The 26,322-nt window shown below is 58.6% G+C and overlaps 1 protein-coding gene across 3 annotated transcripts in view; it reads left to right on the top strand.

The window, feature by feature from the left end:
• IGF2R (insulin like growth factor 2 receptor) overlaps positions 1-26,322 on the top strand; it is a 107,465-nt gene that overhangs the window by 29,041 nt on the left and 52,102 nt on the right. Inside the window, exons 1-7 of one of the 3 annotated variants that reach the window (XM_089332502.1) lie at positions 4,810-4,885; positions 10,231-10,355; positions 12,487-12,585; positions 19,424-19,556; positions 22,002-22,131; positions 23,519-23,624; positions 25,645-25,807. In XM_089332502.1, coding sequence (XP_089188628.1) covers positions 4,825-4,885; positions 10,231-10,355; positions 12,487-12,585; positions 19,424-19,556; positions 22,002-22,131; positions 23,519-23,624; positions 25,645-25,807 — 817 coding nt within the window. In that variant the 5' untranslated portion in view covers positions 4,810-4,824. Of the gene's footprint in view, positions 1-4,809; positions 4,886-6,730; positions 7,570-10,230; positions 10,356-12,486; positions 12,586-19,423; positions 19,557-22,001; positions 22,132-23,518; positions 23,625-25,644; positions 25,808-26,322 lie in introns of those variants that run through there. The other 2 variants (XM_070074597.2, XM_051854188.3) reach the window with 2 other exon arrangements.

The following is a 26,322-nucleotide window of genomic DNA, read 5'->3' as shown; positions in this document are numbered from 1 at the left end:
AGTGCCTCACTGGACATCCAGAGAGCTGTCTTAGGAGGGCCAGCCCGTTTTGAGGAAAACCTGCCTGCATCCACTCTGTGTTCATGGCGTGCGTGTGCACGCATACACACACACACACACGCACCATCATTCCTGATGAAGGACCAGGGGCGGGGGCAGACCTTTGTCTTCCCATTGTTCGTTGTTTACAAGAGTTGCTTTGGGTCTGAAGTGTGCTGTTTGTGAGTGCCACTTCCCAAATGTCCCCAGTGGTCGCTGGCTGCTTGTTTGAGTGTCTTAAGCCCCTGCAGACCACACAGCGTCGGGGTGCTGGAGGTCCTGGGAGAGCTGGTCCCTCGTGTGTGCCTCAGTTGAGCCAGAGACCTTCCTTCTGATCCGGGAATAGCACGTGCTTTTGTCTGTTGGGGAGCCCTGTGGGACTGCTGCATGTCACGGGCGGTGCCCTGACACTGGCACAAGGTTTCCAGGCCTGGAACAAGCAGTTATCTCTTGTCTTTGGAATGAAATTCATCTCATTTAAATAACAGAGCTAGTGGTGGTGGTTACTGAGTGCGGTGAAGGTGCAATTTGTAGTTAACGGACCAGAGATGTCAATAGGAGCTCAGAGTGTTTGAGGCCGATGAAGGCAGTCAAACCCAAGAGAAAACCTGGTGCGAAACACATGGTGATGCGGACTTGAGGGTGTCCCTGTACCAACTCTGCAGCTCCAAGGTTGGTGTTTCCACTACAGACGTAAGGAGCTCAACACAGCCGGAGGGCAGTGGCCGCAGAGCTGAGTCCACGGTCCAAGGCTTTGAAGGTCCCAAAAGAAGCTCCGTCTGCTGAGTCTCAGTGGGACTGCCGAGGACACCGCACTTGGCCTTGAGGGAGCCGCGTCCCTTCTCCCTCAGATGTTACACCTGATGCCAGAGTGTTAAACCAAAGCTCTCGAACCAAGGACTCTCTGAAGCAAAAGGGTTTATTGAGCCAGCAGACACCGGCCAGAGAAGGAGCCACTCCTGGGATGAATCTCTCCACCTCCAGCAGCCAGGGTGGTTAGTGATTGGAAATCTAGATGGATCTAAGAGCCAAGAGCATCGTATGTCACTTTGTGTAAGGACAGCGTGAGTGGGAGACGTTGAACCTACACTGGCTGAAGATAAGAGGGGCAGGGGAACTTGAGCCCGGGAGGCTTTGGGACGGAGGGCTGACCGGCGGGCGAGGCACTGGCTGCTTCTGCGTGGGTGGGACTGATGCGCTGGGAGGTTGGTGGGTGTGCAGACAGCAGCAGCACCTGAGATCTTGGAATATTAAGAGTCTAGAAAAAAATTCACGGAAAATGCCCGTTGGGAGAAAACTATACGTGGATTTCAGTTTTGTTTGCACCAAAATAAACTCTTACTAACTTGTTCCAACATGGCTGGGTTAGATCTAGTTAGAAACACTAAAAAGGCTAAGACATCAGTTTGGAAAGAGCTCCTGTGAGAGCAACGTGAGTTTTGCCCTCATTGAAGCCAGAAGACATCAACTCTGTGGTGCTATGAGAAGGGGGAAGTCGCTGGGGCCTTACCTGACATTTACACGGACAGTGCGCATAATAATACACATGGCTGATCTGCTTTAACAAGGGACAAGATGAGAGGAAAAAGTTAAACTCGCTCGTGCCCTCATTGAGCAGGACCGGTGACTGACTCAGAGGCCAGAGCCGGCCCCACAGGTGTTGCAACTGTCCAGCTGACCCGGTTCCAGCGGAAGAATCAAGGTGGAGCAGAGTTTCTGCTCAACGATTGCCGGAGCTGTTGTACCCAGCTCGGCCACGGGCAAGAGCAGCGCGCTCAGCGACGTGCCAAACAAGTGGGCTCAGGATCCTCAAAGAATCGCGGGGAGGTGAAGCCGTGGCTTTGCCGGCATGACTCTCCAGAGGGGACGGGCCCAGCAAGAGCCAAGGGTCCCGCCAGCCGTTGCCTGGGGCGCTCAGGGCAGTGTGCTGGCTGACCTGGACGGGCAGTGAGGACAGCTGCTCGTTGGAGTGCTGTGAGGAAGAGGGAGCTGGGCAGGGAGTCCTGCACAGCGCGATGCCCCCCCTGCCGTTGCCCTCATCCTGCCAGGGCCACCTCTCCTGGCCAGAGTTTGGTGGGGATCGTCCACCATGCAGTCCTGGCGTGGCTCCCGCTTTTTTGTCTTCTGAAGAGCACCCATTTTCCTCGGGTGACTCGTGAAAAAGACGAGACATGCTTAAGTTACTGGGACTCCCAGGTCTTCAGGCGTGGGCTAAGTATTGCTTACAGGAGTATATTGAATGTAATGCAGAGTATATTGAGACAGAGTTGATCTTCTAATCCTGTTTCCTTGACCTCTGTGGCGCCCACGGGTGTTCAGGAACGTGGAGACATCTTGGTCCAGTTCATCCTCAGCTGTTCACTCACCCGATTGCCTCGTGTCTGCCCTCCTGCCACCCGCTGGCTCTTTAAGTTTAGAACATTCCAGGATTTTTCTGTTTGCTCCTGGGTGGTCCAGAGGGTCCCTGAGAAGTCTGTGGGGCTGCGACCCACGGGAACGTTGTGGAAGTGACCCGAGTTTTAGCCAGGTGGCAGACTGCAGGCCCTGTGAGCTTGGTGCGGTGAACTGCACAGTGTGGTGCGCAAGGCCTGGCTGTCTGGGTTCAGCCCGCGGCGGAGTGAGCTTTGTGAGCGCGGCTCTGCTGGCGGCGAGTGTAGTTTGCGGCGCTCCTCAGCAGGGCCTGCAGCATTGGGCCGCGCAGCGCGGTGGTTCAATGAGCGCCGGGACCGAGCTGGCGGGCCTGGCGAGCGCGGCCTTGCCTGGACCACTGGGGGTGTGGCTCGGAGAGCCCGGCCAATGGGGTGCGGAGCACGCGGAGGCGCGGCTGCGGCACGCTGATCACAGCTGGCGGGCCTGGCGCTTCCAAAGAGCGCCGCCTGGTGAGAGCGGCCGGTCGAGCATGGAGCTCTTGGAGGTGCTGCTGGCTGGGCAGGAATTCTCAGCGAGCGCGGCATGGCGAGCCCGGCCAGTGGGGTCTGGAGCCAACCAAGGCGCGGATGGCGGTCCCGGCCAGCCCGGTGGCGGGCTGGTGCTTCAAGAGCGCCGCTTGGCGAGTGCGGCCGCTGGAGTGTGGACCACTTGGAGGTGCTGGGCTGGTGAGCCCGGCTGGTGGGGTCTGGAGCGCTCTGGGGCGTGGCTGGCGGACCCCGCGATACCATAGAATACGGCTTGGCCTAGAGGGGTCAGAGGCACAACTTAGAAGCCCTGGTGAGCCGTGGCCAGTGAATGTGGCTGGTGGGTGTGCAGCACTCAGAGGCACGGCTGGTCTGCCCCGCCGATCGCGGCGAGTGCTGGCTGGCGAGCCTGGCCCCTAAGGTCTGGAGCGCTCGGAGGCGCGGCTGGCGAAGTCCGACGATCCCAGCGAGCACGGCCTGGCGAGCCCGACCCGTAAGGTCTGGAGCTCTCCGAGGCGCAGTTCCCAGAGTCCGGCGATCCCAGCGAGCACGGCCTGGCGAACGCGGCCTGTGGGGTCTGGAGCGCTCGGAGGCGCGGCTGGCGAAGTCCGGCGATCCCAGCGAGCACGGCCTGGCGAGCCTGACCCGTAAAGTCTGGAGCGCTCAGAGGCGCAGCTGCCAGCGTCCGGCGATCCCAGCGAGCACGGCCTGGCGAGCGCGGCCTGTGGAGCGCTTGGAGGCGCAGCTCCCAGAGTCCGGCGATCCCAGCGAGCACGGCCTGGCGAACGCGGCCTGTGGGGTCTGGAGCGCTTGGAGGCGCAGCTCCCAGAGTCCGGCGATCCCAGCGAGCACGGCCTGGCGAGCCTGACCCGTAAGGTCTGGAGCGCTCAGAGGCACAGCTGCCGGCGTCCGGCGATCCCAGCGAGCACGGCCTGGCTTGCGAGGCCTGTGGAGCGCTTGGAGGCGCGGCTGGCGGAGTCCGGCGATCCCAGCGAGCGCGGCTTGGCGCGCGCGGCCCGTGGGGTCTGGAGCGCTCGGAGGCGCGGCCTGGAGGTTTGAGCGCATTGGATGGGGTCTGGAGTGTTCGGGGGCGTGCCGCAGGCCGGCCTGCCTGGAATTCTAGGAGGCGCGGCCTGGAGGTTTGAGCATTGGATGGGGTCTGCAGCGCAGGGAGGCGTGGCTGGTGGGCCCGGCGCTTGCATTGAGCGCCTCCTGGCGAGCGCGGCTGGTGGGTGCGGAGCGCTGGTGGGCCCGGCAATTCCAGGGAGCCTAGTCTGGCCCGTAGCACTCGGAGGCGCGGCGGTGGCCCGGCGATCCCAGCGAGCGCGGCAGGGCGAACCAGGCTGGAGGGGTCTGGCGCGCTCGGAGGTGTTGCCGCAGCCCAGCGATCACAGCTTTGAGAGCGCGGCATGTGGGGTCTGGAGCGCTCAGAGACGCGGCTGGCAGCTTGGCGATCCCAGCGAGCACGGCCCGGCGAGCCCGGCTTGGCGAGCGCGGCCCACGATGTCTGGAGTGCTTGGAGGCGGGGCCTGGAGGTTTGAGCTCATTGGATGGAGTCTGTAGCGTAAGGGGGCGTGGCTGGTGGGCCCGGAGCTTTCCTTTTCCGCTGCCTGGCGAGCGCGGCCAGTGTAGTGCGGAGCGTTCTGCGGCACGGCTGGTGGGCCCGGCGATCCTGGGGAGCGCGGCATGTGGGGTCTGGCGTGCTGTGAGGCGCGGCTGGCAGGCCTGGCACTTAGAGAGAGTGCCGCCTGGCGAGCGCGTTCGGTGGCGTCTGGAGTGCTCGGAGGTGCTGGACTTTCTCAGGCGCGGCCTGGCGATCCCGGCCGGTGGGGTCTGGAGCGCTCGGAGGCGCAGTCGGCGGGCCCAGCCATACCATAGAGCACGGCCTAGCATGGAGTGGTCGGAGGCACAACTGAGAGGCCTTAGTGAGCATGGCCTGATGAATGCAGCTGGTGGGTGTGCAGCGCTCAGAGGCACAGCTGGTCTGCCCCGCCGATCGCGGCGAGTGCTGGCTGGCGAGCCCGGCCCATGGGGTATGGAGCGCTCGGAGGCGCGGCTGGCAGAGTCCGGCGATCCCAGCGAGCGCAGCTTGGCGCGCGCGGCCCGAGGGATCTGGAGCGCTCGGAGGCGCGGCTGGCAGAGTCCGGCGATCCCAGCGAGCGCAGCTTGGCGCGCGCGGCCCGAGGGATCTGGAGCGCTCGGAGGCGCGGCTGGCAGAGTCCGGCATTCCCAGCGAGCGCGGCTTGGCGCGCGCAGCCCGTGGGTCTGGAGCGCTCGGAGGCGCGGCTGGCAGAGTCCGGCGATCCCAGCGAGCGCGGCTTGGCGCGCGCGGCCCTAGGGATCTGGAGCGCTCGGAGGCGCGGCTTGGCGCGTGTGGCCCGTGGGATCTGGAGCGCTCGGAGGCGCGGCTGGCAGAGTCCGGCGATCCCAGCGAGCGCGGCTTGGCGAGCGCGGCCCGTGGGGTCTGGAGTTCTGCCGCAGGCGGGCCTGCTTGGAATGCTTGGAGAGGGGCCTGGAGGTTTGAGCACATTGGAGGGGTCTGCAGCGCAGGGAGGCGTGGCTGGTGGGCCCGGCGCTTCCATAGAGCGCCGCCTGGCGAGCGCGGCTGGTAGGTACGGAGCGCTCGTAGGTATGGCAATTCCAGCGAGCCCCGTCTGGCCTGTAGCACTCGGAGGCGCAGCTGTGGCCTGGTGATCCCAGCGAGCGCGGCAGGGCGAACCAGGCTGGAGGGGTCTGGAGCGCTTGGAGGTGTGGCTGGTGGGCCCAGTGATCCCAGCGAGCCCGACCTGACCTGGGCGCTCAGAGACGCGGCTGTGGCCCGGAAGTCCCAACGAGTGCGGCATGGGGAGCGTCGCTGGTGGGGTTTGGAGCGCTCAGAGGCGCGGCTGGCGGCCTGGCGATCCTAGTGAGCACGGCTTGGCGAGCCCGGCCCGTAGGGTCTGAGCGCTTGTAGGCGTGGCTGGCAGCCTGACGATCCCAGTGAGCAAGGCCTGGCGAACCCGGCCCATGGTGTCTGGAAAGCTGCCACTGGCGGGCCTGCCTGGAGTGCTTGGAGGCGGGGCCTGGAGGTTTGAGCTCATTGGATGGAGTCTGTAGCGTAAGGGCGTGGCTGGTGGGCCCCTAGCTTTCCTGGAGCGCTGCCTGGCGAGCGCGGCCAGTGTAGTGCGGAGCATTCTGCGGCACGGCTGGTGGGCCCGGCGATCCCAGCGAGTGTGGCCGGTGGGGCGTGGAGCGCTCGGAGGCGCGGCCGCAGCCCGGCGATCCCAGCGAGCACAGCTGGAGAGCGCGGCATTTGGGTCTGGAGCGCTCAGAGGCGCGTCTGGCGGGGCTGGCCAGTAGGGGTCCCGGAGGCGCGAGTTGGAGGGTCTGGAGGCACGGTCTGTAAGTCCTAGGGAGTGGTGTGCGGCGACCGCGGTTGGTGAGCGCATCCGCCAGGCCAGTTGGGTCCGGGAGCACACGGAGGCTGGCTGGCTGTTCCGGCGGCCCCACCGAGTGCGGTCTTGCGGGCCTGACCGACGGGGACCGGAGCGCAGAAGACGAGCCTGGAGCCTGGCGGGCCTGTGGTTCTCGATTCCCGCCGGGCGGAAATGGGGCGGCCGGCGGGCCCGGTGAGCTTGGCCTGCGAGCCCTGCCGGCAGGGACCAGAGCGCACTGAGAAGCGGATCGCGGACCCAGCGACTTGCCGCAGTTCGCGGCCGCTTGCCGGACACCCAGCTTTGCAGCTCTCCAGCGGCGAGAGTTGTGGACCCTCCACTGAGGATTCCTCCTCAGGCCGACGCTGCGAGAGCTCCAGCGCCTTTTTTTTTTTTTTTTTTTTTTTTACAGGCAGAGTGGACAGTGAGAGAGAGAGAGAGAGAAAGGTCTTCCTTTGCCGTTGGTTCACCCTGCAATGGCCTCTGCGGCCGGCGCACCGCGCTGATCCGAAGGCAGGAGCCAGGTGCTTCTCCTGGTCTCCCACTGTCCACTGCCCTCCCGGGCCACAGCAGAGAACTGGCCTGGAAGAGGGGCAACCGGGACAGAATCTGGCGCCCCGACAGGGACTAGAACCCGGTGTGCCGGTGCCGCTAGGCGGAGGATTAGCCTAGTGAGCCGCGGCGCCGGCCTTCCATCACCTCTTGACACAGTGCTGGAAAGGTTGCCCTTTGAGAGCCGGAGTCACGTGCTGGCGTCCCGGACGTGGGGTCCGCGGTCTCGTGTCTGTCTGGACAAGCCGCACTCCCTACTGGCGCCGGCTTGCGCGGCTTTTCGCAGACTCGTCCCCGGCAGGAGAGTCTCCAGCCCCATGGCACCCGCCACGCCTCACGGCACGCCCTCTACGGGCGGGGCCTCAGGGAGCTGTCCACGGGCGCTGTCCTCAGTCCCGGAGCTTCGGCCCGGCCTCTGCACGCTTTTGGGTGAGCCGGTTGGAGACAAAAAAATGTTAGAAAAAACTCGGGTTTCTCAGGCACTAGAGGACGATTCCGGCAGACCTTGGCGTGCGCACGGAAGAAGAGCCGTGGTGCGCGGACCGGGGACAGCCCTGACCCGCACCCGGGGTTTGGGTGTGCGTGTCGCCCCGGACCGCGTGCGTGACGCCGTGAAGTCTGTCGCTAAGGAAACCCGCACTCCTGCCCGCGTTCCGCTGCCTGCATTTCAGGTTTGTACTCTAACCTCGGAGAACTGTGGGTGTGTATGAAATTAGCGTCGTGGTGCACGGTGTCCGTCGTTTTATGGGCGACTCTGCTGGACATCGCCGAGTGCTCCGCTCCTCCCCGCTGGCCAGGGCTGAGCCCGCCGCGCGCTGCGGGCGGGAACTGGCCGGAGCCTCTCCCTGCACCCCCGGTTATATATAGAGGATGTGCTTGGTGTTCTCTCGCGGGCAGACCTGCGAGTGGAATAACTAGGTCACAGGGACACGGGCATTGGATTTCAGGACGCAGTGTCACACTGCCCGAAATAGCGGCCAAGCCGTGCACGCCTGCCCCTCACCGCTGGTACTTGCTGGCCAGGGCGCGTTAATACCCACGTGGTCTCGCAGTTCCCTGACCACGGTGGTCACTTACCAGCACGGGGCCTTTGCCGTGCGTTTGGTCACGTCTTGTCCGTTTTATGGCTGGTTATCTCTTGGGTGGGGCCTATTCTGGCTGGCTCAGCACTTTAGAATTTCCTCTCTGTCTTTGATACAAAATCGGCAGAAGTGACCAGGCGTGGGTTTCATCTGTTATCTCCTGAAATTACAAGAAAGCTTGTCTGTTTTTGTTTGTATATGATTGGAGATATTCTTGGCGCTGGTTTCTTGCCAGTTCTATTCATCTCCCAGTTTGTGACTTGTTTTCTTTAAGCTGCTTTTTGATGGATGTAACCTCCTAAGCTGAGCAGGTCAAGTTTGTCAATCTTTTCTTGTGTAGTTAAATTTTTTTTTTTTTTTACTTTAAATTTGAGAGAGTGAGAGAGAGAGACTTTGAAACTCCTTGTCTGCTGGATTATTGCCTAAACAGCCCACAGTGGCTCAGCCTGAAACTTGGAGCCAGGGACCGAGGCCAGGTCTCCCGTGTGGGTGACAAAGACTCAGTTCCGTGAACCATCGCTGCTGCCTCCCAGGGTCGGCATTAGCAGGAAGCTGGGAGCTAGGGCTGGAGCGGGGGATTGGACCCAGGCATCTGGTGTGGGGGCTGGGAGCCTTAATCACTAGCCCACATATGTGCTTACTCCCAAATTAACGTTTGTGAGTCTCAGGAGCCGTGATGTTGTGCTGTAAGAGATGTCTTCTACGGAGCTTTAATGTTGGGTTTTAGCATTCGTGTCTTTCATCCATTTAGAGTTGATTATTTATCTGAAAGGCAAAGAGAAAGAGGGAGAAGGGGAAATGGAGAGGTGGGGGAGATCTTTGATCAGCTTAGTTCACTCCTAAAATGGCTGCAGCAGGCTGAAGCCATGAGCCCGGGGCTCAGGACTCACGGGCTTGAGCCAGCATCTGCTGCCTCTCAGATTCCCGAGCTGGATTAGAAGCAGAGGAGGCCGGCGCCGCGGCTCACTAGGCTAATCCTCCGCCTAGCGGCGCCGGCACCCCGGGTTCTAGTCCCGGTCGGGGCGCCGGATTCTGTCCCGGTTGCCCCTCTTCCAGGCCAGCCTTCTGCTGTGACCAGGGAGTGCAGTGGAGGATGGCCCAGGTGCTTGGGCCCTGCACCCCATGGGAGACCAGGAAAAGCACCTGGCTCCTGGCTCCTGCCATCGGATCAGCGCGGTGCGCCGGCTGCAGCGCGCCGGCCGCGGCGGCCATTGGAGGGTGAACCAACGGCAAAAAGGAAGACCTTTCTCTCTGTCTCTCTCTCTCACTGTCCACTCTGCCTGTCAAAAAAAAAAAAAAAAAAAAAAAAAAAAGAAGCAGAGGAGCCAGGACTTGAACTGGCAGCGCCTCCCATATCGGATGTGGGAGTCCCCAGTGACAGCTCAACCCATTGTGTCACATTTGCCCCCAGAGTTGGGTTTTGTATACAGTGGGAGGTAGGGTTCACATTGTATCTGTTCCCAGAAATAACTGTCGTTTCCAGTTTGATTGATTCAGCACTGTCTGCCTTCTGCACCGATCCGGCATCGTTCTGTGGCCTGTCAGAGTTCCACGTGTATGAGAGGCCTTCAGAGAAAGTGCGTGGGAAAAAACGCAAGCTGTCTTTTCACTCCATCTTCCCACGAACTTTCAGAAGCACCCTCATCCATGTGTCTCTCTGCTCGCTCTCCTGGTCTGTTGGTTTCTGTTCTGTTTATCACTTTAAGTATTCCCATACCAACCCGTGCCATTCATTTTACATAGACTTTACTCTGTATTATTATTTTAATGTACCACACAAACCCGATACATGGCCATCCTACTTGTGGGTCTTTATTTTATGGCGTGTGTGATGGGAAGCGTTGAAGAATGTCAGAGCTGAGTTATGCCTTCTGATTTGTGTTTTGAGATCACATTGATGCGGGGTGGATGGGGAGTGGGGCTGGGGAGGGAGGACACGGAGTGGAGGGTGGCTAGGCCTGGGGTGTTCTTTTGGGGGTGCAGGTGCGGGGTGAGGGTGGTCTCAGTGCTAGCAGAGGTGGAGAACTTCTGACGTGCTGACTGAGGCAGATGAGGCAGTGGCCCTGGGGGTCCTGTGTGTGGCCCGGAACAGCACGCGTGGAGGCGAAGACTCCCGGGGCGGGAGCCGTTCTGGCACTGTTGGAGTTTGCAGACACAGAGTGGTGCTCTGAACTGCTGTTTGTCCCTGCAAGTGGCTTCGAGGCGACGAGTCCCTCTAAAGTCTGTTCCTTCTCGTCCTTCTCCACACAGGCGACTCTGCCTTGAGGAGTGCAAGCAGATCCCTTCTGGAATTCAACACCACGGTGAGCTGTGGGCCCCGGGGTGCCGGTCACCGGGTGCAGAGCAGCATCTCCTTCCGGTGCGGGAAGACCCTGGTGAGTCTCGAGTCACTCCAGGCATTTCTTGGGTCAGAGGAATTCGCGCCTGGTTCGTCCTTGCCACACAGACAGTCCAGGAAGAAGGCAGCAGAGTTAAAAAGACAGATAAGAAAACCATGCAGGTCGCCGTCACCGTCAGGACCTGTAGACGGACAAAGTCCACACATAGTTCGCAGGTTGTTAGTGAAATTTGAATCACATCCCGTGTGAGCGCACAGTTCAAAGTGATTAATTGGTATGTTAAATGCAAAGCACTGTTCAGTGTTTATGTCACAGGCGTAATAAATTTTTTTCTTCTAAAACCTCCTCTCCCAGTATTTCATTTTGATGAGTTTTAGAAGAATGTGCTTGAAAAGCGGTTTTCCCTCCTTATTTACGTTAGATCGGAGAGACCAGAGTCTGTTTAGGGGAATCCCTGGCCAGGGGGTTAATGGGGTTTCCGACCTTTTTGGGTTAAAAGGGGTGTCTTTGTAAAGCAACGTGTTCTTATTCTAGGTGTGTTGTACGTAGTTGCTTGGTGTTAATCTTCAGTTTCTAATAAAGGAAGTTGTAGTAAAAATTTCAAGCTTTTAGGAAAAGCAATTGCTGTAAAAATCTTACGAATCTTCTTGAGTCAGAATAAGAAACCCAGTGTTCAGAAAAGCTGGGAATGAACGAGACTCACGTGGCTACCACGTTGTACCTTGCATATCGTCTCCCTAGAGCAAAGCGCCACAGTTTGTTAAGTTCCCAGCGCAGCAGCGCGTGCATGGAGAATCAGGAGAAAGACGAAACCCACAAAACAGGTGGGACCTGCCACCCGAGCCTCTGTCGCTCCGGGTTCTCAGCCCGGCTTAGTACTCCTGGACTGCAGAGTGCCCGAGCCGGTGTTTGGACGTCGTGGCTATCAGGGTGTGAATTAGATCCATGAGCTGGGGGGAGGGAAGCGCAGAACCCCCTGGAATTGCGATCACCTTGGGTTCTTTGCCTTCGAAATGCCTCTATGTTGCTGTAAGGAGGCGAGGAAGAAGTTCAGGCGCAGGAAGTGTGTTGTTAATAGCCTGAGTGCCGGTGCTCGGTGAGCCTGGGGGCTGAGGCTGTGGACAAGGAAGCCACGGTTCTGAAACCACTGTGCTGCAGCGAGGAGACTGCTAGTGCTCACCGGTCTCCATGTATGACCTAAGTCTGCTAAACCCATCTGGTTCACTTCCTTAACGTTTTTATGTGGTCTGTGAGGCAGTTTGGTTTCAGACGGGCAATAATTTGTGCAGTGGTTTATTCCCAAGTATGCCTTCAGCAGAACAAACATTTTTTTCTCTATAGTTCCTTGCCTTAATAAATATGTAATGTGAATTCAAGGCAATTCTGTTTTGTGTATTTCTAAAGCACAAAGTAATAACGTGAACACCTTGTGGATTCTTGTCATTAGCGCACTCAAGGTGAGAATCCAGTTTTAAGTAAAACTACAGTGTTTTATCTGAACAATGAACAAAACCCCCGTGTGCTGGGAGCAGTGTGCAACGTGGAGGATTATGTCACGCAGTGAGCTCGTTGCTGCAAGTTTGCTTTATGAGTTGTGTGTTCACTGTGCAAGAAGCAGAACCCGCCAGCCCTGCACGTGGGAGCGCAGAGGTTAATCTGCACCGAGCCCCACGTCCCCCAGGACAGCGCTATGGTTGACCAGTTTGGAGTCAGCCCTGGCCGAGTCTTGACGGGAGGGGCTTCCTCCAGGGCGGGGGTCTGTTGGGCGTGCGGACCCGGCCAGATGCAGACGGGCTCCTCACGGGGCCCTCTCAGGAAGCATGAGCTCACGTTTTCTGGCTTTGATTTTGCTGGCGTTTGGTTAAGAGAACATTTGGAGCTGGAGCGTGGAACGGCTCTGAGGATTACTTCCCATGAGTTCACTGTGCTTGCAGAGCTGGGGCACAGGGACAGTCCTGGACCAGCTACACGAAGATTCCAGCACGATTTCACGAAGCCTTTGTCTCAGAATCTGGGGGCTTGGGAACCTCGCGCTGACCCTATTGCAAACAGCTGCCCGTCCTTGCTGCCGGCCCCTCAGCCCCCCTTAGCCTTGGCCGTGCTCTGAGTGTCCCAGAGACGCTCGGTGAGATGTGCTGTGGTGACTTTTTTCTTTCTTTTTAAACAGGGAACTCCTGAATTTGTAACGGCCACAGAATGTGTGCATTACTTTGAGTGGAAGACAACAGCAGCCTGCAGGAAAGACACGTTCAAAGCAAACAAAGAGGTAAAGAGGGAACCCGGGGTTGCATCTGCCTGCAGCACGTGCCAGCGACCGTTAGGATTTGAAACCTGGCTCCCGCCCCCTGGGGGTGAAGCTCCTGTGCAGCTTTCGGATTCTGTTTGAGCAGAGACGCCATGTGATTGTGCCGAGACTTTTCTGGTGGTTCTTATTTTTAGGCTAGGGCATCCGAAACATCCCAGGGTGTGATTTGTGGCCCAGATTGGAAATAGAGTGGCTCACCCATATAAGGCGAGGCCTCTCTTCTGGTTTCTGGTGCAGTGCAGCTCCATAAGCTAAGGGGCGTGGTTGGGCTGGACTTGGGGTTTTCCCTCTGCCCGCGGGAGCTGTGTTTCCGACCTGGCTGCATCGTCTTCCACTGCACCTGGCCTTCCCAGCTGTGTTGCTCCTCACTCTGACAAGTCCCTGCTGCCTGCTTTCACGGTCAGATACCTTGCCTTGGTCTTGGGACCATCCCAGGATGCACTTTGCGCACAGGCCAGGTGTTCCGGCCCCTTGTGTTCTTGGCTAGTTCACCATAGAGGCAACTAAGTGTGTCTTGGCCAAGTTATGTTCTGGTTCTGTCTCTCACTCTCTACCTTTTGTGTACAACATTGGTGTTTTGAAATACATAACGTGGGGGGTCTTCTAAAATTCAGAAAATGCATAGTATAAAAAAAAAAACTGTGCACGAGTTCCAAAAAGATTTTGCACCAAAATAAACTTATCTTTTATTGTTTCTCCATGCGCCTTTTGAGGTGCCATTGTACACTGACGAAGGCTAAACCAAGCTAATGGACGCACGCGTGCACTTCTGTGTTGCTGTGACAGCACTGGAAATGCACTTTCTTAACTCACTCTCCGGAGCGCCATGCACCGCGCTAACTACCGATACTGCCGGTCGTCCCGTGTTGTGTGACGGGCCGCGGGGACCAGCCTTGGCTGTCCCAAGTCGGCCTTGCAGCCTCACTCACCCTGGCTGCGGCTTCCCCTGCCACAGCCCCACAATCCCAGAGCGTAAAGGCACCTTCCTGTGTGGATGACTGATTACGCACACTTTGCTCCATGCATTTCTGCTTTTAAGAATTGCATTCAAAGGCTCTCAGGCTGTGGGACCTGAGGAGTAAGTTTCACTGGTGGCCCGATAGGCACACAGAGACACCATTTTGTTATTTATTCCCTTTTATTTATGTGACATGCAGACTAACGTAGACACACAAGCACAGACGGAGGGAGCGAGAGAGCTGATTGATTCACCAAAGGCCTGCAACAGCCCGGGCTGAGCTGGGGCTGAAACTGGGAGTTGGGAGCCCAATCCAGGTCCCCCCGTGGGTGGCAGGCACCCGTCATCTGAGCTGTCAGTACTGCCTTCTGGGATCTGTATCAGCAGAAACCGGAGTCAGGAGCCAGAGCCAGGACTGTCGTGAGCTGTGGATATCTTAACGGCCATCTTTGACCTCTAGGCTAAATGCCTTCCTCTGGATGTTTGTTATTTTAAAAAATAAAGTAAAAAAGCTATGAATAATAAGCTACCACAGGGTCTTCAAATGTGGCCATCTATAGGAAAGAAGTCTGATGTGAACTGGAAAAGACAAATTGTCGCAGCCGCCCAGGAAAGAGCGCGAGGAATGCTCAATGAAAACAGAGTGTGTAGCAGGGAAGAGCCAGGACTGGCATTGAGGCGGGTGAGCGGTTGCCGCAGCTCTGCCTGCCGTGTGGAGCCCTCGGGTCAGGGCCGGCTCTGCCTCTGATTCAGCTCCCTGCTGGTGCACACTCGGGGGCGGCAGCGTGGTAGCTCACCCGCGTGGGGGTGTCAGAGTGTGTTCCTGGCTTCAGCATGGCCCGGCTCTAGCTGTTGTAGGCATTTGGGAAGCGAACCAGTGGATGCAACATCTCTTTGTCTTCATCTGCTTCTTTGCCTTTTAAATAAAGTGAAAATCAATACATTTTTTTAAAAAAATGAAGTCAGATTGTTTGGCAACATACTGCCAGTGGCAGGAAAGGCATTTGGGGGGTGGAGGGTGCTCATCCCATTGCACCTGGTTGGCCCAGCCTGAGATGCTGTCCCCCGCTCCCCTGTGAGACCCCCACGGGTGATCTCTTGGGCTTGCGTTCCCCAGCTTGGTGTCACCCCAATGGTTTTGTTTATCTGAGTGTCCCTCTTTCCCGGATTGAAAGTGGCGTTTCCCACCACCTGGGAAACAGTTGCTTTCTAAAATAAGTACATGCCGATTTTTCTTCTGTGAGTTAGAAATCACGGAAACTGTAGTCCATGGCCTGATCCTGCCCCTGGCTGTTTCTTGCACAGCCCCAGAGCTAAGAACAGGTTTTACATTTTCACAAGGTTGTACAAAAAAACAAAGAATTTGTGATAGACTCATGTAAGCCACAAAACCTAAACTATGTACCGAAAAAGTGTGCTGCGGCCTGTGCCAAGTAGTTCTCTGGGGTGGGAGTATGGAGATACCGTCTGTGTTTTCTCAAAACAGCGACGTGCAGTTTTTCTTAGAAGCTGATTTGAACGTGCATGAGAGCAGTTCGCAATTTGTTCTCAATTATTGTCCTGCTCCGCGTGCTTGGCGGCTGGGGCTCCATCCACTCAGCTTTCCCTCATGAAGCCGGTTGTGGACTGGGCTGTGGAATTCCGTACAGTTTGGAAATGGTTCTCGCTTGCAGGGAGCCCCCAGGGGAACGGCGTGGTATGCGTCACGCGTGTTCACCAGCTCAGCGTGTCCTGCCCTCGGGCCTAGGCGAATGGACGGAACAGGCCAGGAGCGAGGGCCCCGAGGACAGGGCTGACGCCACGGGCAGATCGGAACGAAGCACTCGCTCTGTTTTCTGTCCCCAGCGCGCTCTGCCTACGCCCTGTAGGCGCTGTGATGTGACAACTTCAGAACTATTCGAAAAGTTTGTGTGCTTAGGAAACACCCATCACCGAGAAACGAGGTCTCGCGTGGGTGTGGCGTCACTGCGCCTTGGTCTTGGTTTCCACGTCACGTGGACGGCTTCCCACCTTTTCTCCCAGCGTCGCTCTGTCGAGCTGAGACTGAGTCGACGGGCAAGGTCAAGGCCGTTCAAGCCATCCGTCTCACAGCGGCTGTGCTGCGTGTTCAGTGATCCTGCTGGAGGTTTTTGAGAGTTATTTCTTCAGAATGTTCTGTACGTCCGAGCCCTTTCCTGGCATTCTCGGGAACATATAAAATTCAGAGCTGGCGTGCTGGCGCTCTGAGTGGCGTTACATAAGTAAGATTAATGGACATACAGAAACACGAAGCACATAACTCAGTGTGCGGTGTGTTGAAGCTGGCAGGCAGCCTGCTTCCCCGGCTGCGGAATTCCTGGTCTTATGAATGTCTCCCTTGCTCTGCTCGCTGGAGCGGGAAGCGGGGAGGGAGGACGTCCCAGCGGCCTTGCCTGTTTTTCCGACGTGCACTCCAGTTCTGGGGAACTCTGTGTTGGGTGTGTCTTCTCTCCTCTGGCCCGGAGACAGCCCGAGGGTTCAAGGTTGCTAGCTGCCCCGAGCGGGGTCCCTGTGGACCTCACTGACTTGAGACCCTCCAGATGCTGGGATGAGACGGGGCTGCTTCCCGAGGCCAGCTTCCCCTCTCGCACCAGTGCCATCTCGCCCCGTTTCTGTCACTGGGCTTCGCAGAGCCAGCCAGAGAGTGACTCGCTTCCCATGCTGGCCAGCTGGCCGGGCCGTGGGAGAGCAGGCTGTCGGCTTGCAGGGCTGGGGGCGCCCGTGGTGGCTTTCCTCTGCAACCCAGCCAGCTTGCAGGAATAACTTCCCTTTCTTTTCACTGCTGGTCTGTGGGCATCTGGCGTTGGCCTCGGGCCCTTTGTGCCAGTGCCCTCTGAGCCTGGGCAGCTCCAGTGGAATCTTTCTGAGAAGCCTGGTCAGCAGCCTCGGGTGCCTTTGCTGCAGACATTGGTCGATGTGGGGGTTCACGGGCCCCAGGAGGCTGTCAGAGACGGAGGCCATTAGGCTGACTTCATTGGCTCTCTCTGGAACCTCTGAAGTCAGGGCTGGGGAAGGAGGTTAGTGGGCTAGAGAATTCCTGCTGGGCTGATAGCATCTTTTAAGGGAAACTTGAAAGCGAACTCTTCAGCAGTTAACTTTTGCAACTGCTGTGAGTTGCTTCAGTCTAGAAGATAAAATTTTAGGGAATGTGTCCAGAGGAAGTAATAAAATGAGCTACTGTGAAATGACTGGAGAGCACGAGTCGCTGGAATATTCCCCGGCTGAGGCCGTCAGACAGTGCCAGTGTATTAATTTGGAGACGGAGCGTGTGGGCTGTGGCTGGTGTTCCCACGGTGACCCGGGCTTATCTTCAGGCCGATCGCTCTGCGCTCAGAAACAGGCAGAAATCCTCAATCACAAGGCCTCGCCAACTGTAACGGGCTCCTTGACGTTTTTACAATGCGAGGCCATTAGTTCGCAGACATGAGAGAGCGGTCATAAATGAGACTCGAGCAGGGGCGGGTTCAGGCGCTGCGAGGAGGAACGCTCCTTCCAGTTTCGCCGAACGGAGAGGACTGAGCTCCCGCTCCGTCGTGGGCAGCGTCCTGAGCCGAGCTCCGGCAGTGGCACCGTCGTGTACCCGAGGAGCCCACACTCGAGTGGGGGAGCTGACACAGGCCCAGCATCTGCGAAGGAAATGAGGCTGGGAGGGGGGCGGAGCCCAACACTTGGGGCGCTCGGCGCAGGCAGCCTCCCAGCAGTGGCGGGCGGGGGTGGGGTCGGGTGCCGCAGGTCAGGAGTTCGGGAAGCGATTGGAGCCGAGGGACGGGGCCCGATTTCATTTTCAGTCTCCATCCCGCGGGCTGGCGGCAGGAAGGTGTTGGAGCTGGGACAGGGAACGCGTTCAGAGCGGGTGGCAGGCAAGAGGTCGCAGAGGTGGTTCACAGGACTGCCTGTGAAGGGGGAAGGAAGGGCTCAGACTTGCCCACGCTTGGGTGTAGAGTGCGAGAGACACAGCGCAGGTATCCAGTGACCTCACGCCCTGGTGCCCGGCCCAGCAACTGCACGGCTGTGTCCTCACTGAGATGCAGAGCACTGTGCGTAAGACCAGGTGGGGGTGGGGGGTATATGCAAGGCCCATTTTAAGATGTGAGGTTTCAGGTGCTTTTGTGTGCCTTTCAGTGGTGATGGGAGGCCGGCGCTGTGGCTCACTAGGCTAATCCTCCACCTTGCGGCGCCGGCACCCCGGGTTCTAGTCCCGGTCGGGGCGCCGGATTCTGTCCCGGTTGCCCCTCTTCCAGGCCAGCTCTCTGCTATGGCCCGGGAGTGCAGTGGAGGATGGCCCAAGTGCTTGGGCCCTGCACCCCATGGGAGACCAGGAGAAGTACCTGGCTCCTGCCTTTGGATCAGCGTGGTGCACCGGCCGCGGCAGCCATTGGAGGGTGAACCAACGGCAAAGGAAGACCTTTCTCTCTGTCTCTCTCTCTCTCTCTCACTGTCCACTCTGCTTGTCAAAAAAAAGTAAAAAAAAAAAAAAAAAAAAAAAAAAAAAGCCGCAGTGGTGATGGGAAGTAGGAGCAAGTCACACCCGGGCACTGCCTCGCCAGGAGCTGTGCCAGGCATGCGTCGTCTTCCTCCTGCCTCCCAGCACCTGCAGGGGTGCTCGCTTTCACCACCCCCACCCCTTTTTAAGACTTGATTTATTTCTTTGAGAGGCAAAATTTCAGAGAGAGGGAGAAACAGAGAGAAAGCTCTTCCATCCACTTGTTTCACTCCCCAAATGGCCGCACTGGCTGGAGCTGGGCCCATCTGAAGCCAGGAGCTTCCTCTGGGTCTCCCATGTGGGTGCAGGGGCCCAAGCACTTGTGCCAGGTCAGAAGACCTGCTTTCTCAGGTCAGAAGAAGGGAGCTGGATTGGAAGAGGAGCAGCCAGGATACGAACCAGCGCCCACTTGGGATTCCAGCACCATAGGTGGTGGCTTGACTTGCTACACCGCAGCACCATCCCATCATTCCCCTTTGACTTGTGGGGTTTGCCCACGGTCAGACAGTGACAGCACCAGCGTTGGAACCCAGGGTTCTGTTAGCTTTGCATGTCTGGAGCTATGAGGAGACACACACGGGTACCTCAGAAAAGTTGGCGGAACATGGAATTAAATAAAAAGTTTATTTCTTAAAAAGTGGAAACGTGCATACTAAGGGGGTCTTCAGAGAGGTCTTGGAAACTGTGCATCGGCCTCAACTGTTTTCCCACCAGAACACGCTTGTCATCTCCTTCCATTTCCCACACACTCTCTGAGACGCCCAGGTGCATTTGGGAACGAGTGGCAGGTGTTTAGAGCCGTGTCCCCTGTCCCCATGTGAATGGGCACAGGCAGGGAGGAGCTGCGGTCAGGGGTGTTGCAGCACCTTTGGGAGTAGCACTCTGGTCCCAGGAGGCTGGGAACGGGCCGGCGGCCGGGCAGGTGCCCAGGAAGCAAAGCAAGGACTTGAGGACGCAGAGGCTGTCAGTAGCACCTGTGGCCCGAGAGACCAGTGAGGGCACCCTGGCAGACGGCTTTGCTGGAAAGACAGAGCACGGGACGAGGCTGGGGAACCGGCTTCGATGGAGTTTGGCTGGAAGATGCAGACATGGGTGCTGGTGCTGTGGGGAGCGAGGGGAACGTGGGTGGTGGGGAGGAGGAGAGAGGACCGCGGAGGGCTGTGCCCCGTAGGCGAGAGACACCAAGGGACAGGCTTTTGTCCATCTGTGCTTCACAGGGGTGGGCCTCGTAGCCTGTCCTGCCTGATGGGTGAGGACGTAGGATGTGGCTCACAGGGTCAGGAGAGAGGCACTCATCCCAAGATGCGTGCTGAAGACCCGCTCCCGCTCCTGTCTTCCAGGTGCCCTGCTACGCGTTCGATGGGGAGTTGCGGAAGCATGACTTGAACCCGCTGATCAGGATGAGCGGCGGCTACCTGGTGGACGACTCGGACCCCGAGGCCTCGCTGTTCATCAACGTTTGCAGAGACATAGGTCTGGCTGCGAGGGGAGGGGGCTTCCGTGGCTCTGCCCTTCCCCCCACACTCCTGCGCAGGCACCCCCGGCCCGGGCAGCCCTCTCGGAAAGCTTGTGTCCCACAGAGGTTCTCTATGCACGACCCCAGCCCTCTCCGCTGTAATTCCTGCCTTGGGCGGCCTCTTGGGCCCCGCGGATCCCAGCGAACCACGTGTCCTTTGGGTTTCGAGGTTTCAGGGTTGTAGCAGGAGGAAGGGCTGGTGGAGCTGCTGCGTCCATCGACCCTGCTGGGGGCCCTCCCGAGGCACAGGCCGGGTGGGAGGCGGCGAGCGAAACAGGCTGGGGGTGCCGGCTCACCACGCGGGTATTTCTTTCTCTGTAGATGCCAGAACTGGGGTGAGATGCTTGTGTATCCCTTCTAAATTATCCAGAGGAGTTTATCTAAAAGGGGCCGGGAGACGCTTTCCTGTGCCTGCCAGCACGCCACTCCCTCGCTCCACGCGTCCTGCAGGGGCCGCGAACCCTGGGCCCCACAGGCCAGCTCTGGCCTTGCCGCACTGCCCGCAGTGTCTGTGCTAGGAGTCGGCATTGCTGGTGATAGACGCAGTCACAGGGTCATTGTTAGTGCTTTCTGTCTCTCACACGGCAGCGTAAAACATGTCCTTAGAAAACTGTGGTGATAAATTTTTAAAAATGGCCTTAGTGTGTTACTGGGTGACAGGTACATGAGCCTTAGTTCACAATCATTGTTCAGATTGTGCGTGCACACTATGGGTCATCTTGCTTGTGCACTGTTTCTAAACAGTTAAAAATAATAGCGTCCCCCACTCCCCAGCCGCTCACCAGAAGTGATGAGTGATAATTTAAGATTTTCTCATGTGTGTGTCAGGTTATTACATCATCCTTCTGTGGTCCAAGGACAGTCTTTATTGTTCTTTAGGAAAAAAAAGCCAGCAGAGCAGAGTCTTTGTCCCAAGTGGGTCAGTATCTCATGTTGAGTTGTCATGTTGAAGACTCTCCTAGATTATTGACTTCTGAAATAATGGGCTGTTGTAACTCGGAAAACATTTCGCTCTCTGGCCCCTTAGCCCTTTGAGGATTATGTGAGCTCACTGGACAGTTTCTGACAACGGTGTTTTCCTCCCAGCCCGCTGGCAGTACGAGTGCGACGCCAGGGCCTTTGATTCATGCGAGGCGGCCCCGCTTTGGCTCAGGCAGCCTCCATTCCCAGGAAATTAGCCTGAGCTGCAGGCCAAGTTTGACCGTGACCCCTAGGTTTCCGCGTTTGCTGTCAGCTCAGCTGCTTGCACACTTGGGTGCTTGCCTTGCGTTTTGTGCACAGTGACCGAAGCGGTCTCTGCGAGGGCACCGCACACTGAACGTGGAACAGAACGGCCCAGGCGGTGGGGGTCTTAGGACAGCACTGGGCAAGTCTGCTTTGCGTCACCTCCATGACATGGCTGACGCAGACGAACCATAAAGAAAAGGGGTTTATTTAGTTGGCAGCTCTGGGTGCTGGAGTCCAAATAGCACAGCCCGGGCTGTTTCGAGGCCCCCAGATGCAGGGCGTGGATGGGAGAGAGAAGTCACGTCGAATGAAGTATGTGGCCAGTGGGAGCCGGGGGTGGGGGTGGGGCTGGGTTCAGGCTTCTCAGGCAGATCTCAGGAGAACCAGCGAGCTCCAGGAGAAATGCATCGGCTCCAAGCGCTTCCACGAGGCCCCACTCTTAAGGTCCACACTGAAGGTCTCCCAGCACTGCCAGCTTCGTAACACAGGAGCCTACAGGGGACAGGCCACATCCCCAGACACCGCCTCGTGCACACACCATGCCTGCCCTATGCGCTAAAGCTCAATGGAGGTGGCACTAGTGGTCGCTCCCTCATCCGTGGGAGAAGGAGCTCCCAAGCTCCTCCTGTGTGCCCGGCAGTGGTGTCGGAGCTGGGTCACACCGCTCCACGTCCCACAGTTCCCGCTCTCTGGAGCTCAGAGGCAAGTAGAAGACACACAGGAAGCAAGAAAACTCAGCAGGGGTGTGTGTGTGTGTGTGTGTGTGTGTGTGTGTGTGTGAGAGAGAGAGAGAGAGAGAGAGAGAGAGAGATGATAAACAGCACCGGGCAAAGAGATGCACAGCTCCCATGGTCTCTGAAGCCTGCCGTGGTCCTTGTCCCGGGCAGGTGTGTCAGCGTGCTGTGAGCGTTACACCTCCCCCTGCCCGGGTAGCTCTGTAGTTGGACCCGAGTTGCAGACAGAGGTGAAGGAGAAGCACTCACCCCCGTGAGGGAGGAGAGTGGGAGCTGTGCTGTGCCTGTGCAGAGCCACTGCCGCCCACTCCTGCACCCTGGGCTTTGTTTGCCGAGCCAGTTCTCAGTGACACACTGGGCAGTTTTCTCTAAAGGACCCTGGGCCGGAGGGCCCCGTGGCGGCCACTCACTGCGGCTTTGCGCGTGTGTGATGTTTTACAGACACGCTCCGTGACCCAAGCCCTCTGCTGCGTGCTTGTCCCCACGGCACTGCTGCCTGCCTGGTGAGAGGAGACCAGGCCTATGATGTTGGCCAACCCAAGGAGGGGCTGAAGCTGATGAGCAGAGACAGGTCAGTCCGTGGACACCACCGCTGTTTGCGTCCTCAGTCTCCAGCCAGACCTGCACGCGCGGCCCTTCCCGCGGGACGGCCCCGTGTGGTTGCTGCTTCGCAGGCGCTTGCAAGGTCACTGGTCACTGCCGCGAGCCACGCGGGCTGGGTTGCTGGTGGGCCGCTCTGACGATACAGAGTGTACCTTTGCATCGTTGCCTGGGGCGTTCTCGTGTCCAGGGCTCTGTGTACTTGGGAGATCAGAGGTGGCGGCCTTGCAGAGGGCAGTCTCCTCCCCTGCAGGGGCGGCTGGGGGCTGGGACCCCTGCGCCTCGCTGTGGCCCTGCCTGACCGGCAGGCCTGTTCCCTGCAGCCCGTGGCACAGGACCACACCTTGAACTCAGACGCGGGCTGATTTTCTCCCAGTCCCCGGAGCCTCACGGACGCCTGGTTGCCGCTGCCTCTGGCCTGGAGCTGCTGGGGCCCAGAGCGCCAGTCGGAGCGGTGTGCAGTCAGAGATGCAACTGCTGAGCCAGAGTACAGTTGGGATTTTTCCTGCGTGGGCCCTGGGGCCTGTGTCCTGGTCCCCTCTCCTAGTTAGGACCCTGGTGGTGTCAGCCAAGGGCCCCCATGACCTCGTTCTTACAAATTCCTTGCCTTTTAAAGTCCCTGTCTCCAAACACAGTCACAGGCAGAGATGTAGGGGCGGGGGCTTCCACACAGGCCCTGTGCTGGGAACCAGCTCAGTCCCAACATTTGTCCTGAGTGACAGATGGCGAGTGTTGACATGGGGCGGGCCGGCCAGGCTGCAGTGAGGGGCAGGGCACCGAGCAGGGGCCCAAGCTTGGCTCTGAGAAGAGGCAAGGCGTCTATCTATTTTCAGCTGTTCTGCAACCGGCCCGCGAGCCACGGGCGCATTCCACAGCGAGCGGTGCCCGCCGATGGGCGCCAGGCGCTTCCTGCTGCTGGGGCCCTGTGGCTGCTGCTCTGGGGCGGGGAGGAGCAACCTGGGCCTGCGACTGCTGGGCCAGTGCTGACTCCTGGTTTAAAAAAAAAAAAAAAGAAAAAACAGGTCTTTGGCTCACAGTCAAAAATGTGCTGGGCCTGCTCGTCTCTGTTTATTGTGTTTTGTTAGATCGTTTACAAGTCTGTTTTGTTTGTTTTACTCAAATAGCTTTCTTTAGTCTTTCAAAATCACATCTTGATCATTTTTACTTAGTTGGTTTTTAACAAAATAGCTCTCACTGAAGTTTAATTTCACCCTGTTTTGCCCTCCTCCAAGTGGAAATGAAGTGAAGTGAGTTTAAGCTCCTAGCCGCTTTCCTGTCCTCACCTCTCCCGGGTTGCCCGTGCCCCTACCCCTACGGGCGCGCTTTGTGACGCTCTTCTCTCCACGTGGCTGATGCAGGCTTGTCCTGATCTACGTGAAGGAAGGGGCAGAGAAGCCGGACTTCTGCGATGGACACAGCCCTGCCGTAACAATCACATTCGTCTGCCCGTCGGAGCGGAGAGAAGTAAGCGCCTCGTCTCGACGTGGCGGGTGCGGGCTGGGGGTGAGGGACCCCGCAGGGCGGGCTGGGCTCGTGGGGAGAAGGCCTCCTGGGCTTTTCCCGCTTTTCGCGCCAGCCGGGAGTGCACTGGACTCCGTCAGGCCTGGCGGTGCCTCGCGCTGGTCAGTGGGAGGACGTGCAGGTGCGGCGTTGGATGGGGTCGTTCTGCGGGTGGGTGTTCGTGGGTAGCTGGGAAGCTAAGTGTGCTCTCTGGCCTGCGGTTCCTTCAGGGCAGAGTTTCTCCGCCGGCCCCTTCCCGGGCCCCCCGCCTGCCCTCCCCCTCACTCACTCGCACTCCCAGGCAGATTTATGACTTGTGAAATCCACAGCACAGCTGCAGCCTTGTCCTTCAGTCCCCATCGCGGGGCGACCGTGCGTGCGTCAGTGTGCTGCCTAAGTGTTTCCACAGAGTCCAGGGTGCTGATGGAGACGGGCCTCCCCCAGGAAGGAAGGGCCAGGGCTTTCCTTTCATTTATTTCTGCCTTCTTCTAACAGAAAGAATTGGGAGGGGCTGAATTCTTTTGCCTGAGAACCACACTCCCCCTCCCCCACCAGCAAATGTGGAATTCACTGTGATCTCGGGCTGGCTCCTGGCCTGTTTTGTGCGAGCATGATCCGGGGACCCAGGCACAGCCCGGGCTTGGCTTTCCGTCCTGCGTCCCCAGACCTCATGCCCGCGTGCTGTCAGCTTAACGAAGCCCGGCTGACGTCAGCTCTGAACGTGAACCTGGAGAGGTGTTTGTTTGTTGCTATTTCCTGTTTGTACCTACAGATGCGAAGGTGATCTGAGCTGATAGTGGGTTGAGAGCTGACCCGTGTTTGTTCCGTGCTCGGTCGCACACGGTGGCCTGCAGGAGAGGGAGAGGCCACCTGCGTACCCGTGCAGTTGGCTGAGGAGAACCGGCTGTAGCTAGTGGGGCCTGAGGGCCCGTTTGCAGCCGAGCTGTTTGCTGGGGAGCACTTGAATTCAGGGTGCACGCACACGTGGTGTTTGCGAGGATTAGATTGGCTCCTTGAAGCTTCTAGGAGCTGCTGTTCAGTAAACGTTCACCATACTGTAGCGATCTTTTGAAAAAGCCGAGGTTCCATCCTGTGCATTCGCTTGTTGTCAGTGAATCCCGTCGCTGCAGACCTGTGCACCCTTCACCACAGTCCCATTTTAGGACATCTTCACCCCCAGGAAGAAGCCTCGTGCCCGGTAGTGGTCTCATCCCGCTCCCGCCGCCAGCCCGGAGCAGCCCCTCTCTGTCTGTACAGCTGCCCTTTCTGGACACTTCGCGCGTCTGGCTTCTGTCATTTAGCACTTGGCTCTGCCTCGCGCCGCATCAGACTGTCCTGGCCCAGTGTGGAGTCACCCAGATCAAGCTGGGCCTGCAGACGTGCAGCTCACTGAGGGGGTGGCCTGCTTGTCAAGCCAGCGCTCGGTCCTGGGCCTGGCATGCAGCAGGCGCTCAATAAATATTTACAGAACAAAGTGAGCAGCACAGCTGTGTGTGGTCCTGAGACCAGCGAGCCGTTTCCCCCAAGGTGGATTCAGGGGCCCTGGGGGTTTCTCCCGCACCCATCACAGCGCCCACCAGAGCAAGCCCCCAGAGCTCCTCCTCGTCTGCAAAAGCAGCAGGGAGGCAGGGTCTGGGCTTGTGGTTGAGGGGTGCTCTGGGGCAGAGCAGGGAGCCCCCAAGGCCCCTTTGTGAGTCCCAGGAAAGGGGTCAAGGACCCTCTGCTGGGTCACTGCCGCTGGCCTCGTAGTGAGGCAGCTCCCCGGTGCTGAGTTCAGGCTGGGTTTGCCGAAGCTTGAGGGCGACTGTGAGGGTGGCTGGGAAAGAAACTGCATTGTCAGAAGTCAAAAAACTGGAATACGGCTCTGGTTCCAAAGGCAGAAGAGTGTAAGAACCCACCAGCCTGTGTTCAGAAGCAGGGCAAATCTGCACTGATGCTGCATGTAAGAGTTTTTAATGGTCTCTTTTTAAACTGTTCCCACTAGGGTACCCTTCCCAAACTCACTGCTAAATCCAGTTGCCGCTACGAGGTCGAGTGGGTGACTGAGTACGCCTGCTTCCGGGACTTCCTGGAGAGCAGCACCTGCTCCCTGACCAGCCAGCAGCACGACGTGACCGTCAACCTCAGCCCCCTCGCCCAGCACCCAGGTGAGCGCCCCCAGGGGAGGGGTCTGGCTCTGGGGCGAGTTGGGTGGGGGCGGGGAGATTCCGGCCTCTGCGGGAGTCAGGGCAGGGGTGCAGGGAGACCAGCTTCTGCGGGAGTCGGGGCAGGGGTGCAGAGAGACCAGCTTCTGTGGGAGTCGGGGCAGGGGTGCAGGGGCAGGGAGAGACCAGCTTCTGCGGGAGTCGGGGCAGGGGTGCAGAGAGACCAGCTTCTGTGGGAGTCGGGGCAGGGGTGCAGGGGCAGGGAGAGACCAGCTTCTGCGGGAGTCGGGGCAGGGGTGCAGGGGCAGGGAGAGACCAGCTTCTGCGGGAGTCGGGGCAGGGGTGCAGGGGCAGGGAGAGACCAGCTTCTGCGGGAGTCGGGGCAGGGGTGCAGGGGCAGGGAGAGACCAGCTTCTGCGGGAGTCGGGGCAGGGGTGCAGGGGCAGGGAGAGACCAGCTTCTGCGGGAGTCGGGGCAGGGGTGCAGGGGCAGGGAGAGACCAGCTTCTGCGGGAGTCA

The sequence above is a fragment of the Oryctolagus cuniculus genome, chromosome 5 (assembly GCF_051225735.1).
Source record: "Oryctolagus cuniculus isolate XC-2025 breed Fujian yellow rabbit chromosome 5, ASM5122573v1, whole genome shotgun sequence".
NCBI classification, from domain to species: Eukaryota; Metazoa; Chordata; class Mammalia; order Lagomorpha; family Leporidae; genus Oryctolagus; species Oryctolagus cuniculus.
Note: the sequence above shows the minus strand (reverse complement) of the source record. Positions and strands in the feature narration are given on the sequence as shown.